At 47.1% G+C, this 16761-nt stretch overlaps 1 protein-coding gene across 2 annotated transcripts in view; it reads left to right on the forward strand.

Moving 5' to 3' along the window:
- Positions 1-16761, forward strand: part of VSTM4 (V-set and transmembrane domain containing 4) — an 88250-nt gene that overhangs the window by 2949 nt on the left and 68540 nt on the right. For both annotated transcript variants that reach the window (XM_072971166.1, XM_072971168.1), the window contains exon 2: positions 5708-6106. In XM_072971166.1, coding sequence (XP_072827267.1) covers positions 5708-6106 — 399 coding nt within the window. The remainder of the gene's footprint in view (positions 1-5707; positions 6107-16761) is intronic.

Raw genomic sequence — 16761 nt, forward strand, 5'->3', positions numbered from 1 at the left:
GTCCAGATTGGTGGTTGAGGGTTGTCTCTGATGCCAAATGGCCTAGGTTCCAAATTCCAGCTCTGCCACGTGCTGTGTGAGCTTGAGCAAATGGCTTTGCCTCTCTGGGCCTCAGTCTTCTTGCCGTAAAATTGGACTAAACATAGTATGAAGATAAATTGAGAAAATCCATCTCAGGTGTTTAGAACAGTACTTGTCCTGGAGTCCAAACCCATCAAATGTTAGTGTTTATCGTTGATCAAAACCGTGTGTTCGTCCTGGATAAGAGCTATTTTAAAGTGACGGGCTTAATATGAACACATTATCCTCAAGGCTGGGTCTGGTTCTTGTACCTCTGCTTGCTTGATGCTCAGTAAATGCTGGCTCCTAGTGTCGTGGGTTTTTAAGTAATACAACTGCATTTCTTTCAGAGATTTATTTGTCATGGATTCAGACTCTCTCATAAGAATGAGATTTTCACTGCTGACTGGTACGCACAATTTTTCATTCCTTGTCAGCATAGAGGTTCTTGGCTCCCTGAAATGAGTGGAGCCAGTTTCATCAGGACAGAGAAGTGTGAGGCACAGAGCCACCAGCACCTCATTAGCCAGGTCAGAACAGAGGGACCCCAGCCGTGCCCAGCTCAGCATCCCAGGCCACGCAGGTGCCTTGTTCTGTTAGAAGTTCTGTACCCACTTGTACCTGTAAGTTGCTGTCTTCGTTTTCATGATGAGTGTGAAGCAGGAGGCGGGGATGAGGGAGAGGGAAGGGCTGTGTGTTTTAGGCTTTTTTCTGAGCTGTTAGTGCTTTTCACGACATTATCCAAATGGGAACAAGAGGATTAGACCTCATAAATCTTATCCACAGGAACTTAATATTCACTTATAGGCAGAACCAGCTACATCATTTGTGGGAACCAGTGAAAAATGGAAATGTGGGGCCCCTCATTTAAAAATTGTTGAACTTTTAAGAGAGCAACAGCAGAGGTTAAGTCAAGTGGTGAGAGGGCGGGGCTCCAAGCATAGGGCCCCGTGTGATTGCAGACTGTACCCCCCAAAATCCCACCCGGCTCACAGGTCAGTGTGTGTATGTGTCCCTTTCTATGATCCCCACCTGCCCTGCTCTCAGAGCCTGCAAACTTTTATAGGTATTTTAAAGGTATGTTCTTGTTGGAGCCTTCAACCTAGCATGCAAGGCGTCATCGTCTTCCAATTTTTGAGATGAGGAAAACTGAGGCTCTGAGGGCCTCGCTCCTAGCAGAACCAGGTTTCCAGTCTGGCTTTGTTGGATTCCAACCCCTGGCTCTCCGCCCAGCCCCTCCACACCACTGGAAGGCCCTGGGCCTTGAACATCCCAGTGTCTAGCCCACCGGGGAGAACCCAGGCCTGTGCTTGTTGAAAGAATGAGGTTCCCTGCAGCAGGAATCCTGACCCTCTGTTTGGGTGAGTCTCTTTCCTGCCCATTTTATTATAGTCTTCCTTTAAGAGCTGGCCTTGGGGGCCCTGATTTGGGTGCAAAGTCCTTTCCTGAGGTCTGTAGGCAGACATAGGTGGCCACCTGGGCCATGGTGTGGTGCATTTCACCTGCGGCCACTAATCTTTCCACTTCCAGCCTGCTCCAGGTGCCTCCTGCCTCAGGGCCTTTGCACATGTAGAACTGTCTCCCTGAATTAATGTCGTAAACTCCAACTCAGCCTTCAGTTCAAGGTCACCTCTCCAGGGTCTCTTTCTTCCCTGACCTCACAGATGAGATCCAGATCTCACCTTGTGTTCATGAGCCCTGCACCATTTTTTAGTAGCGTGTGACACTTTTTGTAGTTACATTCTCCTGTGTCTTTTTCCCGATGACCAGTGCCTTGCCTAGTGGGCTCTCAGCTCCACAAGGTTAGACATGCCTCTTCTTCCCACAGTGTCTGGCTCATGGCTGTTCTCAACATCTCTTTGTTGAGTGATTAAGTGGGGTGTGAGCTGGGGTGTAAGCTGGAGGAAGCAGAGTGCTGAATGTGGAGATGTCCAACTAGTCGGGGCGGAGGGTCTACTTCCAACCTCATTTCCCTGCAAAGCAGGGTTAGGAAGCAAGAAGTTAAGTTCTCCAGCTTAGAATAACTTCTGTACTTCCCCCTCTTTGGCCATGAAGTGGGAGACTCTGCCCTGCCCGGGGTGACTCCGCCATGCCTGGGGTGACTCCCTCACCTTATCTGACATCGGAGGGTCTAGTGACCTGCAGCCTCCCCCGACTTGTGGCTGGTGTGGCCCATGCTTGCTTGCCCTGCTCCTCTACCCTGCAGAGTGTGGATGCTCTTTTGTTTAGGAGACCCAGGAGGGAGGGAGGAGCCTGGACACCCCCTGGCTCCTGAACTCTAGTCAGCCCGCCTCCACTTCCCGCCTCTCAAGCCCTCTGTGTTTTCTCTGTTGAGCCGTGCGGGGCCCGATGACTGTGGTGGGTCAGGAGCCATGGGATGCTCTCTCCTAGCATCTGAACATCCAGCCTGGCTCCTGCTGGCTGGCACAGGGCCTCCACCTGCATTTTCTCCTCGCCTCTCACAACTGTGTGCCCACGAGCTGAGCTGTGCTCCCGGGGTTTAAGGTGGTCATTGCCAGGATCCAGGGGAGGGCATTGCCTGGGGCACCGGCTTTCTGGGAATGCTCATTGTGGGCACTGGGACCCACAGCCCCTGAGAGCCTGTGTCCTCTAGCAAAGCTTAAAGCCCCCGAGGGGAAGCCCTTGCAAATCGCCATTTCCATCCCACCCAGTATACCCTCATGTGAAAGCAGGTGTAAATTTCAAGGCTGGTGGCGGGATCGGGGCTGAAATGAGCCTTCCTGTGAGCACGGTTGTACTGGTCTGCTCAGGCTGCCATGACAAAGTGACACAGACAAGGGGGCTTCGACGGCAGAATTTTGTTTTTCTTGGTCCTGGAGGCCAGGAGTCTGAGATCAACCTAGTGGCAGAGTTGGTGTCTTTTGAGGCTTCTCTCCTTGGCTTGCAGATGGCCGTCTTCTCCTTGGATCTTCACGTGGTCTTTTCTCTGCCTGCGTCGGTGTCCTAAGCGCCTCTTCTTATGAGGACAGCAATCATGTTGGATTAGGGTCCACCCTAAGGACCTCGTTTTAACTTCGTCATCTCTTTAAAGGCCCTTTCTCCAATCTAGTCCCATTCTGAGGTACTGGGGATTAAGGCTTCAATATACGAATTTGTAGGGCGCCACCGTTCAGCCCATAATAAGGGTCTTTGTACTTCAGCGAAGGAAACGTGCTTGGGTTACTGGTAAGAGAATGTGGGGCAGACTGGAGGCCGAGAGGCGTGCTGGTAAAGCCAGAGCGAGGGTTCGTCCAGGGAAGATGGTTCAGTCCATCCCTCTTCGTGGGAGCTGCTGACTCGGCCTGCGATGCAGAAGTGGAGGAGTTATGAGTTTGCCTCCAGGATGGAATCTGGCCTCCCACGGGGACCGGAGCACTTGGCAGGTTCTCCTGGTTTCAGTCACTATAAATAATCCCTCCTTCATGCAGCGTTAATAGGAGGAGACGGGGAGGGTGTGGGGTCCAGGCTGTGCTCCCAGCCTGTCCATATTGTTTCAATTTCCTGCCTTCCCCAGCTCTCCTTGCCTCCAGTGGGGAGCCCTCAGGGGCGGGCAGAGCTGGACTAAGGTCCTGGAAGCCAGCTGCCCCGTCTCTGCTGCTCTCCGCCCGCTGAGCCTCCCGGGCGGCTGTTGGAGGGGGTCAGTCTGGTGCCCCCGGCTCTGCCGTGGGGCACATGTAGATTTCAGACGGGGCCCTTGAGTTTGGGGAAAATGCTTTTGGACCAATTTAATAGGATGTATGGGCCTGATGCTGGCTGGGCGGGAGAGGTGCAGGGCGGATGGTGGGGACAGTTCCCCCTCTTTGGGCCTGTGTGCATTACTGGGGAGCAGGTGCCTTCCTTGGTTACCTGTCGACCCACCTTCCCCGAGTGGCTTTCTGGGTGGTTTTGTCCTTTGTTACCGCAGACCTAGAAGACCTCATTTTTGTCCACAGGGAGCTGAATCCAGGTGAGCATCGGTCCTCTTTCTTCTGACTTGACTTCCATCTATTTTTTTTTACATTATCAAAAGACTATCACAATGTAGTAAGACGAATAATGACCCCCAAAGATGTCTGCATCGTGATCCCTCGAGCTGTGAATGGCCCCTTATACGGCAAAGGGCACTTTGTGGGTGTGATTAAGTTAAGGATCTTGGAATATCTTGGACTGTCCTGGTGACCTGGCTTCTAAGAGATGAGAAAGAAAATGACCGGAAATTGACCCTCAAGTCATATCCCTCAAGACGTTTCATTTGTTAAGTCAACAGTGGAGACCATACGTGAGGGTGAACTTACTCTCCGGATTTTCACAATGAAGGATGTGGTTCATGTGACACCCCCTCTCCACACTCCCTCCACAGTGCACGCAGGGTCTCGCCTTGTTGACTTGCAGTCTCTTCACAGTGGAGGATCCCAACTTTTCCTCTTTTCATCCTCTCTCGTTGCTCACCCGCAGCACTGACCAGGGCTCAAAGCTTTGGGTGACTCTGAGATGGGGGCCCAAGTCCTTCATGTGACCAGAAGCTGGTGTTTGGGGACCATTTGTAGTTTGGGGTGACCTTGGGGGCACCTGCTCGTGCAGTGGGGAGGGCAGGGAATGGTGCCTCCTGGAGCCGTGCACTGGGCAGTGCAGGGGTGATGATGGATGTGAGCCCTGGTGAAAAGACAGCCCTGCTTGGACAGAAGGCAGCTCTGGGCATCCTGTCCTTTCTGGGCTCCTCCTGTCAAGGGAGGCTCACCTGTGAGATCCGGGGTTGCATGGCCGCTCTGCACCATCCCTGAAAACACCGTGCAGTACCTCTCTTGGGAGAGGGCCTCTGCGAGAGTGGCTGGGCTTGCCCGCTCTTGGGTGGCCATGGGGGTGGCGCTCTCAAAAATCAGCTCAGGGAACATGGTGGCCAGGGAGGGGCATCCATAACTAAGGAACCAAAGGACAGGAAGTAGCAGCCTGGGTCTGGAATCCTGGAGCATCTTTTGAGTTGCTGAGAGAGTCTTGTACCCCTCCCCGCTTCTGGGCTCATTCATTCTTTATTCCTGCACTTCAACTCTTAGGCTGTGGATCAGGGTCCAGAGAGACTTAAAGCAAGAAACTGAGGCACCCCAGTCATTACAGCTCCCTGGTACTAGTTTAACACCCATCTGACCAGTACTGATAACCTGCCCTGGTTGCAGTTGAAAGACCTGAGACAGGGAAAGCTGCTTAGAAAGGCAGCTCTTGGAGCCACAGCATTGCCCACTCAGGAGGTGATGAAAGTGATCAGAGCAGGCCTTGGGGAGGCAGCTTGGGGTGGGGGGGGGATTGAATGTGAACTGGAAAATTTTAAAAGATTCCCCAAATCCAAATCTTTATGTGAAATCTCCTGAATTTTTGATGTCAGTACCTAATTAAAAATTTTTTTAAAAGTGTGTCTGGGCTAGATGGTCAGTGGCATCTCACGTGAATAGGATCATGTCATAGGATGAGGACACAGGGGCCCACAGAGGTTCACCCCACCCCCGAGGAGGCTCCTTGAAGAAGCAGAGTGAGCATGGAGGGGGCGGGGCGGGGCAGGGGAGCCTCTCTGGCAGTGCAGATCACCCTGGCTCCTGGAAAGAAGGTGCCCTGTGGTCCACCTGGGGAAAAGCAGTGGCCTTCTTCATTTTCTTTCTTCCTTCTTTTTCCTCTGCAGAGGTCTGCGGGGCCCTCAATGTCACCGTGTCCCCGGGGCCTGTCGTTGACTACCTGGAGGGGGAAAATGCCACTCTTCTCTGCCATGTCTCCCAGAAGAGGCGGAAGGACAGCTTGCTGGCCGTGCGCTGGTTCTTCGCGCGCCCAGACTCCCAGGAGGCCCTGATGGTTAAGATGACCAAGCTCCGGGCGGTGCAGTACTACGGGAATTACAGCCGCAGCTCCTACCGGCAGAGGCTGCGCCTCCAGGAGGAGAGACGCGGGTCACTGTACTCATTGTCCGTCCTGAGCCTCCGGCCGGCAGATCAAGGACACTACGTCTGCAAAGTCCAGGAAATCAGCAAGCACAGAAATAAGTGGACGGCCTGGTCCAATGGGTCCTCGGCAACAGAAATGAGAGGTAAGAGTGCGTCCACTCTCTGGGCAGAGGTGGCAGGGGACAGATCAGTGGGCCTCCCTCCAGCTGACCAGGCAGCGGCCCCCAGGATGGCTCTACTAAGTGCATCTTTTTGGCCTCCACGGGCTAAGGCCGTATGAGTCAAGCCATGGGACTGAGGATAGATCTTTACATGGACTCTGGTATGTACTGTCGACGTGGAAGCCAGGACAGAAAGGAGCAAGTTTCTGGCCCCACGCCACCCAGCCCGCCCCTGGGCAAAACGTCTTTCGCAGCTGAAAGATGGGACCAGTGCTTGGTCTCCAGCTCAGGTCTGCACAGCCTTGGTGGCTTTGCCTGGTGGTGGCGGGGGCGGGGGATGCAGTCGCCCAGAGGAGGAGACACGCGTTGGGAGGTCCTGATGGGAGTGGCCAGGCCTCAGAGCAGGGCAGGCTGGTGGCTCTGATCCATCACCCAGAGGAATTGATCCAAGCCTCAGGCAGCAGCTCACTGAGAAATTCATCCGAAAGTGGGCAGAGGACCAGAGGTAGCCCTCCCTTCCTGGAGACAGATAGGAGGCGTGGGCCGTGTTCTGGAACATCTTAGCTACTAAGTACCATGTTTGAGGGTTATCATTCTATTCTGCTGTTCTATTCAAGAAGATACCTTTCACAATTTTAATAAGACGTACTACTGTGTACTAAAATTCCATTTTTGATTGCTTTGAACTTGAATTTGGTTTGATGGAAGATCAGAAGAATCACAAAGCAAAGCTGATGATCCCAAGTATGAAAAAGAATCTAATTTTATTATATACATGTCATATAACATTAAAGGTTTTTTGGCTAAGCTTTTTGTAAGGGATAAAACTCAGTTGTGAAAGAGCATTTGTAATCTCCTATATGATAAAGTAAATAATTTACGTGGATAGTCCGACTTCATTTGTCTCTGGAGTTTGCTTATTTTAATGTTCTTAAGCACAAAGTGATGTATTATCTGAAATGCCATGCACTTTCTCTCCTTAAGCAAATTAATTTGAAGAAACAAATGACTGTTAATATAAATATGTCTTTTGGCACAGAAAGTAGAAAAAGACATAGGTTGACCAAAGGCTGAGGAGGGAATCCACTCTGAATGTCACTTGGCTCTGAAACGTAAGATTTATATTTGGCCTTTTAATTTTTATGTCCTGGGATATGCTAGAGCTGTATCTCCAGGCAGTACCGACTCTCTGCCAATCTGAATAGACAAAAAAGTCCCCTGCATTCAAGTGAGCACTGTCATCTAGTCCATTATTTCCTGTGCATCTGCTCTCAGTGACTGAAGCTGGGTTCCTTCTAGAACATTAATTTGGATATGTGCTGCAAAAACCTGAGGTCGTTGGTAAGACTTCCCTGGAAATCATCTCTTTCCCCCACTTCTTCTGCCTCCACCTCCCTTCTCCTCTCCTCTCTCCGCCACCCTCCTCCAGTCTACCCCCTCCCTCCCCTTCCCTCTCTCTTCTCAAAATCCCTGTGTCTTTTTCCTCTTCCTCCCTGTCTCTCTTCCCCTCCTCCTCTCCCCTCCACTGTCTGTTTTCTCTCTGTCCCTGTGTCTGTCTGCCTGGGGCTGCCTCCCCCCACACCCCTCTGATCTCTCACCCGGAAGCGTCCTAACCTCTGGGCTCACCAGGGCTTCCCTGGCTGTGTGGGCTTTGCCTCGGGGTCTCCTGCTTCCTCACCCTTCCTCGGCCTCTGGCCAGGGCCTTGGTTCTCTGAGGGGAAGACTCAAAACCTTAGGAAGTAATGACCATCCCTTCTAGAATGTTCCACCTAGGCTTCAGGGGACTATGCGTAGGAGGTGGAAAGGAAACCGCACGTAAGGGGCTTGTGCAGGTTGGATCATGTCCTCCACGGGCTGGAGGGTGGCGCATGTGGAGGCCTGGCTCTCTTGCTGTCCTCCCTGGGCCAGGCTGGGCACAGGCCTAGGCTCTGGCCTGCGGGGGCGAAACCGTCCCAGCCATTTGCCTTGTTTCTCTCCAGGAGCCGTGTTTTGTTGAATCTCCACCTCATGTTAATCATTGCTGTGTGAAAAACAAGAACCAGAACAAACAGCACGATGAAAAGTTCTGTGGGTCAATTCACTGGGGTTGGAGTGTTGAATAGAGACCCCCAGGGTGGTTTTGGAGCAAGTGCCTTTTCCCGCCTTACCCCGTAGCTCCTCTTTCCTAACATCCTCACGTTGCTCTTCTTCCTACAGGGTTTCTCCAACTAGCCACCGGAGAAGGGGACTCCTCCTGGGAATTCTTTCTAACGCTACCCCCGCCCTCTGCCCTTGACCCTGGACTGTTGTGTTCTCCCTTCTTGCAATGTTCTCATTGTGGTGTAAAAAGAAAGGCTGGGGCGTGATCTCTTTGCATCTCCCTGTTGCAGATTTCTCTGTGTTGCTTGTCTTCTATTGCAGAAAAAACATAGCTCAATTAGAGAAAATGTGGAAAAATACGAAAGGGATTAAAGAAGAAAATGACTTGCAGTATCTCCACCCCGGCGTAACATTTCGCTGTAAATCCTTCCGCTCATTCGTATGTAGAGAGAAATGAACGCCTAATTCTGCTCATGCCTCAAATACTGTCTCGCGACTGGCTTTTCTCATGTCACTAAGAAGTGTGCACATTTCCCCGTGTTATTACGTGTGCTTCCATAATGTAATTTTAATGGTGGAGTCATATTCCATGATGTGGATGGACCACAATTTATCTTTCCAGTTACTGTTTGTTGTTGTTTGTTTGTTTATTGAAGTATGATCAGTTTACAATGTGGCACCAGTTTCTGGTGCACAGCATAAAGTTTCAGTCATACATATACATACATATATTCATTTCCATATTCTTTTTTATAGGTTATTACAAGATATTGAATATAGTTACCCTGTGCTATGCAGTATAAATAGACTTGTTGCTTGTCTATTTTGTATATAGTATTTATTATCTGCAAATCTTGACCTCCCAGTTTATACCTTTCCACCCCCTTCCCCAACTGGCAACCACAAGTTTGTTCTCTATGTCTGTGATCCTGTTCATGTTTTGTAAATAAGCTCATTTGTGTCTCTGTTTTAGATTCCACATATGAGTGATATCATATGGTATTTATCTTTCTCTGTTAGGATTACTTCACTTAGAATGATGGTCTCCAAGTTCATCCATGTTGCTGCAAATGGCAGTATTTTATTCTTTGTTATGGCTGAGTAGTATTCCCTTGTATGAATATACCACAACTTCTTTATCCAGTCATCTGTCAATGGACAGTCATCTGTCAATGGTTGTTTCCATGTCTTGGCTGTTGTAAATAGTGCTGCTATGAACACTGGGGTGCATGTATCTTTTTGAATTAGAGTTCCTTCCAGATATATGCCCAGGAATAGGATTTGCTAGATCATAGGGTAAGTCTGTTTTCAATTTTTTAAGGAATGTCCATACTGTTTTCCATAATGGCCGGTAACTATTATTAAACATTTAAATTGTTCTAAATCCTTGCCAATAAATCTCCACAAATGTCCCTGACCTTAGAATAAAGTCCTGAAAATAACATTATGGGGTCCAAAATCATTTTAAATATTGATACAATGTATTTTATTTTTTAATACAATTTAGATGGATAGAATTTAAAGAAATGAACTGACCTCTAGAATAGTTAGTGAATTTATGTTCCCACCAGCATTGACAGTGCCTTTTCCCCACGCACTGATCTACATAACATACTCTTTTTGAGGGGGACGAGGAGGAGGATGGTGGTGGTGACTGGAGTACCTGGAACCATACCTGGTACACAGGTGACCCCCAACAGGTACTTGATGAATGTCTGTGATGACCTTGCTGTGGATGACCTTGAGGTAGGCATGGCTTGGTGGATGGGAGGCCTCACCTCTCTCTCCCTTGGTGTATCCCAGTGGACATGTTATCTGAGGTCCCTCATCCATCCTTCCTCTTCCATCAGGCCTTTTGTGTGTGTGCCAGCCCACGGAGAGCTCTCCCAGGACACCGAGGGTATCCTGTTGCTTCTGTTTCTAGCACTGTTTACACAACACGGTGTCAATTGAAATAAAATGCATAACCTGAAAGTTGAGGGTTATGTTTTATTCGGCAGACGTTTCCGAAAACTTAAGCCCAAGATGACAGCCTCTCAGATCTCTCTGAGGGACTGCTCCAGAGTGGCAGGGTAGAAGCCCAAAGACCAGGAAGTCGGAACATCAAAAGATTACTGTTAATTAAAGACAACCAGATGTCTCAACATAAGGAATTTGGCACTTTTACCTGTATGGGAAGGTGCAAAGATCTGGGCTTCTTGAAAGCATCCCTTTGATAAGCACCTAGCTGTCTAGGGCCAGTATCCTGTTCTTTACATCCTGAGTTCCCTCAGGGGGCGCCCTGGGGGGGGTGGCTGCAGAGGCTCGGCTGCCTGCTTGTCTGCATCCTGAGTTCCCTCCACTCCCTGTCATGGGTGTTCCTAGCGGCTGATGACCTGATGGCCACAGCGTTCCCTGTTTACTGATAGGGCTGGCAGTAGTTTTCATTCATAATGGTGTGCTCAGTCCACTGTTCTTGTAAGCTGCTGGGGCGCAGCGTTGGCGTAAAAAAATATTCTAGAGTCAAATGGAAGAACTGCAGTTGGAAAGTCTGTCTCTCCCCCACTCACACCCTAACGGCCCCCGTTTCACTGCCATCCCCAGAGCTTATCATTATTGACAATTTGGTTTAGACCTGTCCAGTCCCCCTTTCTGTTGGCATTCATGAACACCCACGTGTATTTTACACACACCCGCACACGTATATTTCAACAACAGTACACTTGATGCTCTACAGAGATTGTGGGTGGTATTATATGTGGTTTTTTGTAATTGATATTCTATAGCGAGACATTACCGAACTGCACCCCATATTCCCCTAGTGATGCACACTTAGGAAACTTCTGATTTTTCCTTGACACAACCGGTGTTTCAGTGAACATCCTTGTACATATACTTCGAAGTGTGTCTTTTGGTTAGATTCCTGGAAAGAGAATCGCTGGGCCTAAGGCTATGCATATTTAAATTTTTAACAGATGATGCCAAAATGCTCTCCAAGAAGACTTTACAGATTTATCCTCTGACCATCGTTGCATGATGATGTTTATTTCCCTGGAGCCTCATTAACAATGAATATTATTAATCTTTTCCATTATTTATCACAGTGACGGGAAAAATAATATTTCATTGTTTTAATTTTGATTATTGTACACAATACAATTTAATTTCAACCGTTGCATTCAATTATCAGTGAGGTTGAGCATCTCTTCATATGTCTTTTGACTGTTTAAAAATTTCCTTTGTGAATTGCCTGTCTAAAGTTTTTGCCTGTTTTTCAGTTGGTTGCTGTCTTCTTCACACATACATATATTTTTTCTGACCATTCATTCTTTAGCTCTTTTATATGGTACAGAATTTTCTTCCTATTTATTGCTTATCTTTGTACTTTGTTTATGTTTTCCTCTGCCATACAGATATTTTACACTTTCAGGATATGAATGTGGTTAGATTGGCCGCTTTTTCCTTTTTGGTTTTCCTTTTTCCAGTAGGACTTTTTATTGGGATAAAATGTATATTTGATAAACTGTGTAGGGTACTTTGGTTTTGTATCTTATTGTGTCTTATCTGGGAAGGTATTTCCTACTCCAAGCTTGTAAAAGTGTTTTCCATAGTTTTAGGTTTTTAAAGGTTAAAGAGAGTTTTATTCCTTTATCTCTTTGGAATCCATTTTTATGTAAAGTGTGTAGTAGCTAATTTACTTTTTGTTCCCAAATGGCTATCCTGTTGTCAGAAAAAAATTTCTTCAGAAGAGTCTTGAACCTTTCTTTTTTTTGGAGTGATGGAGTGGAGGGTGGGGATGGCGGTGGGAGTAGGGAGGACATTTTAAAACTATGTTTATTTCTAGGCATCTTATACTTGTAGTTAGGCTGCATCCCTTCTCCCTACCTCCATATGCACAGACACCTTGTTTGAATTGGCTATTGCTGGTGTATAGAAGAGTGGCTGGCTTCTATTTGGCAATGTCATGAGTTATCTTATTATCTTGGATGTAGTCTTTTTAAATTGCTTCTCAGTGATGTCTGCAAATTTATATGTCATTCCGTTTTCTAACCTGATTCCTCTGGTCATTAGAAGTAATGAGTCATCTACCTATACTCTTTTTCTTGAAAGTACTAGGACTTTGAAGTTTACCATTTGTGCTTTTATCTATTTTTAGTGGAGGGACTGGGGATTGAACCCAGGACCCCGTGCATGCTAAGCGTGTGCTCTACCACTGAGCTATACCCTCTCCCCTGGGCTTTTATGTGGATCATATTTTTCCATCTAGCCCTCGTGGCTACTGTTAGAGACTGTCAGTTGCCTTACTAAAAAGCCAGCTTTGAGGTATCCCTGACTTCATCATGATCCCCGCCAGTAAACCTATCAGAAAAACAATTGGCATTGACCTGGCAATATCTGTTAGTGATTTACCTTTCTCTTTTGTAATTTCTTAAAGTAATTATTTAAAAATTCATTCTAAAGATGTGAGCTCTCCAGCCATGAAAGACGTGGAAGAACCTTAACTGCATATTCCTAAGCGAAAGAAGGCAATCTGAAAAGGCTGCATCCAGTATGATTCCAATTATATGGCGTTCTGGAACAGACAGCACTATGGAGACAGTAGAAAGATCAGTGATTGGCCAGGGCTTGGGGTGAGGGGAGGGATGAATAGGTGGGGCATGGAGGATTTTTATAGCAGTAAAAATCTGTGTGATACCATAATGGGGGATACACGTCATTCGTTTGTCTAAACTCATAGAATGTACACCACTGAGTGAACCCTAACTTAACTGTGGACTCTGGGTGACTATGATGTGTCGGTGTAGGTATCTCAATTACAGGTCAAATGAAAAGTCTTAGAAAGAAAAAAGAATGCAATATTGTCATTTGCAGCAACATGGATGGACCTAGAGAATATTATACTTAGTGAAATAAGTCAGACAGAGAAAGACAAGTACTGTATAAAAGCATTTGTATGTGGAATCTGAAAAATAATACGAATGAATCTATATACAAAACAGAAACAGATTCACAGGCTTAGGAAACAAACTAGTGGTCACCAAAGTGGGGAGGGTTGGAGGGAGGGGCAGATTAGGAGTCAATTAGCAGATACAAACTACTATACATAAAATAAATATGCAACAAGGATTTACTGTACAGCACAGGGAGTTACACCCATTTCTTTTTCAATTTTTATTAATTTATTTTACTCATTTCTTCTAATAACTTATAATGGAATATAATCTGCAGGAAAAAACAAAAAACGAATGACCATCCTGTACACCTGAGACTAACACAATATTGTGAATCAACTGTATCTCAGTAAAAAAAGAAACAAAACACCAACAACAAAAAACTGAATGTGGGCAAAGGAGAGAGCTTTGGGATGATATCCAGGGGTCTAACCAGTACGTCCCACAGCTGACCAAGGGACCCCAACAGTCGTCCAGGCGCTTGCTGGTTGTGTTTTGTGCCTGTGTTTGTTGGTAATCCCTTGACCTCCCTCTGCTGCCTCTGCTCCCCAAGCTTTGGGAGTCTCTCTGCCCTTGTGACTTTTCCATCCTGCTTGGTGTCCCCGTGCCCCCCACATTTGTCCTCCTCGGGTACCGATCTAGGTGGATCCCTCCCAGGACATGAAGACACGGGAGAGTTCTAAGCACGAGAATGGCCCTGGGCGGGTAGGGGAGGCTGGACTAGCTCTTAAGCCTGGATTGCTTTCAGGAGAGTTTCCAAGATGAAGCCTTGGGGGTCCCTGAGGCTCCGTCCCAGCCAAGGGTAGGCTTCCGTGTGGTCCTGGGTGCCATGTGCCCCTCGCTGTTGTTGAGCTTTGACTCGGCTGGTTTCTGGGCTCTGCTTGAGGGCACCACGTGGGCCCTTCGCACCACGGAGTGTGAGCCCCCGCGGTTCTCAAGAATGCAGTTGTCATTCATTTAGGCTTCTGCTCTTGGGTTTCAACAGCTTGATTCCAACTCCCCAGACCTCATAAAAAATTATTCTCAATGGCTTTTCAGCGCTGATCTGCCACCCACAGACTCAGAGCAGTCTGACAGTCTGAGCTGGGGGTGGGGAGGTGGGGATATGAATCTCCATCCTTTCGTATGGAGATGTCTTCATTAACAGTGAACATTGTAATAACAGAAGCAATTTGCAAAGGCTGTCTCCTGCAATTTAATCAGTACTTCAATCTAACCCCAAATAACATATTTTAATAAGCCAAATTGTTATCTGACTTAAGATTGCAAGTGAGCTTTCAGTGTGAGAATTGGACAAACCAAATGGAATACTCTGTTTACCCTTAAAGTATTTGGGGGCAAAGATGAAACTGTAGTATAATTTCTTCTCTCTTTAACCCCAGAAGGTTAGAGGGAGTTTAATCATTGGATCTGGATGTACTACCACAGGGAACCGACATTTCAAGTTTCAACGGAAGAAATTAAATAATTCCTTTTTCTCCAGAGACATGGAGCAGATAATTAGGAATGAGATTAACTAAACATTTAGTGCTACTGCTTAATTAAACAAGCTCACATCATGATGTTTAAAGTGTCAACAGGTCTAGATACGCCGAGGGAACAAATCGACAACTGGAGTGTAATTTACACACCACTTGAAACAATTCTTCATTGTACCTGCCCTCATTCCGACTGCCACAGTTTTGGAAGAATTTAGGAGACTGGAACTTAAATTCAGCAAGATGTATGAAGCCCCAGTTTATGAGCCTGTGAACCCTGTGCTTTGCCCAAAGAGAAATAGGGCTGGAGAGCTTTAATCCCTGCCCTCCCCAGTCCCCAGCCTCACAATCTGGAAGAGGAGACATGTGTCGATACGGGTATCAGTTTCATAGGCAATATCGGCATAGCTAATAGAAAGAGAATATGAAAGGGGCAGACAACAGGGTGACACTGGCATGGGAGTAAGGTGCATTCTTGGGGGACCATGAGAAGGTCACCTGGAGGATGTGGCATTCTGCTGGGGCTGCAGGATGAGGAGGGCCATGACACCTATGGGCCATGCCATGTCTCCAGATGAAACAGCCAGAGCAAAGGTATAGACAAGGGGGAAGAGGGATTTGCAGATAGCTCAATGGAGGTGGATGCCTGTCTGGGGTTGGTAAGGGCTGAGGTTGGCATGGTGGACCTGGCCAGAGACCTTGACTCCGGGACCCAGCCAGATTCTTCTTAAATGAACCCACATACCTGATCGAGTGCATGGGACACAGAAGGACTTCATAACGACTTTTTTGGCTGAAAGACTGAATGTGTGACCCAAACCTAGCGCCATTTTAATTAATGGCAACCAGGAGAGGAAGGTGGTTGCAGGAGAATAATATCTAGACCAAACCCGGGGTTGCATCTGGGAAGACCGGTTACCAAGCCCTAAGTTTTAATATTTCCTAACTGCTATTTGGGGGCACACACATGGCCTTTGAATTCTGCAGCTGATTCCATCTCAGAATGCGACGTTCTTGTCCAACGGCCTTGTCATGACAGGAAGTCTATATTTAATATAGTTTTTCGTTTGCTCTTTGGCTGTATTTTCTAGAATTTGTCTCAGAGTGAATGCAAAGGAAAGAGCCTGACATAGACAAAGCTGGAGCTTTTCTGTTTCCCATCAGCTGCTCCATCAGTGCAGGTCACTCAGAGGTCCTGCTCACTTTTGTGGCTTTGTCCAAGCCCTGAGGGAGACTGCCTTTGGCCTGAGTCTTGGAGGGGCAGTGGGGAAAGGAAGGGAGAGGCAGACTCCTGAGAGCAGAAACAGAGGTCTCTGTGTCTCTGGGGTTCCACTTGCCTTCCCTGAGGATGCTGATCTGGTTATAAATAGTGGGGACACAGCTACATTTAGTTTTTCCCTTGGAAAACCATCTCATCGTCACTGAATAAGAAAGGGCCAGTGAACTGAGTATAGTAATTTTTGAATTTGGAGCAAAGGTGTTGACCCATCTTTATTTTATTTAAGGGGCTTTGCTTATGCACACTTCATGTCACCAACCTCTTCTGGTCCCTCTGGATTTTCCTCTCCCATTGATCTGTCCAGGATGCTACCTGAGGAGACTGAAGCAGGGTGTGTCCGCTCTCCAGATTTGTACACCTCCTGGGTGCAAATTAGTGAGGTCTATGTGCCAAGGACCAGGGCCTTAAACTTCTGCCCCTCTTCTTTCAACTCAAAAGAACTTAAGAATCTGAAGTCAGACAGAGAACACAAATATCAGATGACAGTGCTTATATGTGAAATCTGAAAAAAAAAAAAAAAAGGAAAGAGACACAGATTTTATTTACAAACCAGAAATAGACTCAGCCATAGGAAACAAACTGTGCTTACCAGGGGGGAAAGGAGAGGGGGAAGGATAGATTAGGAGTTTGGGATTAACAGGTACACACTACTATATATAAAATAGATAAACAACAAGGACCTACTGTGTAGCACAGGGGACTATATTCAATTTCTTGTAATGAGCCGTAATGGAAAAGAAACTGAAAGATATATAGATATGTATATATATGGATAACTGAATCACTTGGCTGTATACCTGAAACTAACATTGTAAATCAATTACACGTCGATAAAAAATAAGGGGCAAAAAAGCATTTACAACAAAAAAC

This window comes from Vicugna pacos, chromosome 11 (assembly GCF_048564905.1).
Source record: "Vicugna pacos chromosome 11, VicPac4, whole genome shotgun sequence".
Taxonomy (NCBI): Eukaryota; Metazoa; Chordata; class Mammalia; order Artiodactyla; family Camelidae; genus Vicugna; species Vicugna pacos.